At 66.5% G+C, this 975-nt stretch overlaps 1 protein-coding gene across 1 annotated transcript in view; it reads left to right on the top strand.

Annotated features, from left to right (window-relative positions):
* Window positions 1–100: 100 nt before the first annotated feature.
* LOC104540705 (testis-expressed sequence 2 protein-like) overlaps window positions 101–975 on the top strand; it is a gene marked incomplete at its 5' end in the record, with an annotated part of 3526 nt that continues 2651 nt past the window's right edge. The window contains 2 exons of the mRNA XM_010184571.1: window positions 101–301; window positions 397–710. Coding sequence (XP_010182873.1) covers window positions 101–301; window positions 397–710 — 515 coding nt within the window. The remainder of the gene's footprint in view (window positions 302–396; window positions 711–975) is intronic.

Below are 975 nucleotides of genomic sequence, written 5' to 3'. Positions count from 1 at the left end.
AGGTAGGAGAGGGGTGGTCCGGGATGGGCTGGAGGGGAGCCTGGGATTTGGGGTGCAGCACCAAGGGGGTGATGAACCAGCTCCCTGTGCCCCCACCCAGGGCTGGATGAACCAGCTGCACACCTACGACCCCGAGCTTTTCCACCCCTCGCTCACACACTCGGTGGTGGCCACGCTGGACGGGGCCACCCTCAAGCTCTCCTACCCCAAGAGCAACATCCCGCGCCGAGCCACCTTCGAGGAGGAAATCCTCAACGTCGCCTTCGTCAGCCACCGCTGCTACGACCTGACTGACGCCAAGGTGAGCCCCGCGCTGCCAAGGACCCTCCTGTGGGTCTCTCCTTTTCCGGGGACCCCCCCACTGCCGGGGCCTCAGCGCTGCTCTCGGTGTTGCAGGTCTTCCTCTGCCCCCCCAGCCTGGCCCGAAAGCGGACGTGGAACAAGAAATACCCCATCTGCATCCTCCTTCCTGACCCGGCGGAGGTGGAGAGCAGGAACAGCGAGGAGCAGGACGTGGAGATGCAGAGGGATGAGGGGATGAAGAAGGCACTGGTTCCGGGGCAGGAGGTCCCAGGGGATGGCAGAGAGCGGTGCCTGTACCTCTTTGGGAGGACGGGGAGAGAGAAGGAGGAGTGGTACCAGCACCTCGTGCGAGCGGCCCGAGGGACCCCCGGCAGCAGCCACCGGGGGCCCCCGCGGCAGCAGCCACGGTGAAGCCAGGGCAGGTGAGACGGGGCCTTGGTGGCTTCTGCTCTGCGCTGGGATGGATCCAGGCTGCTGGGAGCACAAGGCCTTGGCAGGGAGCGTGGGGGAGATGGAGGACAGAGCCAAGGATCCCCCTCACCAGCACAGGGTGGGGGGAATGTCACTGGCATCACGGCCAGGCGGCATGTGACCTTGTGCCATCCTGACCCGCTGTGTCCCCAGGCGTGGGACCGGCCCCACGCAGCAGTAGCAGCAGCAGTGGAGGGAGCA

This window comes from Mesitornis unicolor, unplaced genomic scaffold (assembly GCF_000695765.1).
Source record: "Mesitornis unicolor isolate BGI_N332 unplaced genomic scaffold, ASM69576v1 scaffold4175, whole genome shotgun sequence".
NCBI classification, from domain to species: domain Eukaryota; kingdom Metazoa; phylum Chordata; class Aves; order Mesitornithiformes; family Mesitornithidae; genus Mesitornis; species Mesitornis unicolor.
This window is presented reverse-complemented; position numbering and strand designations above follow the sequence as displayed.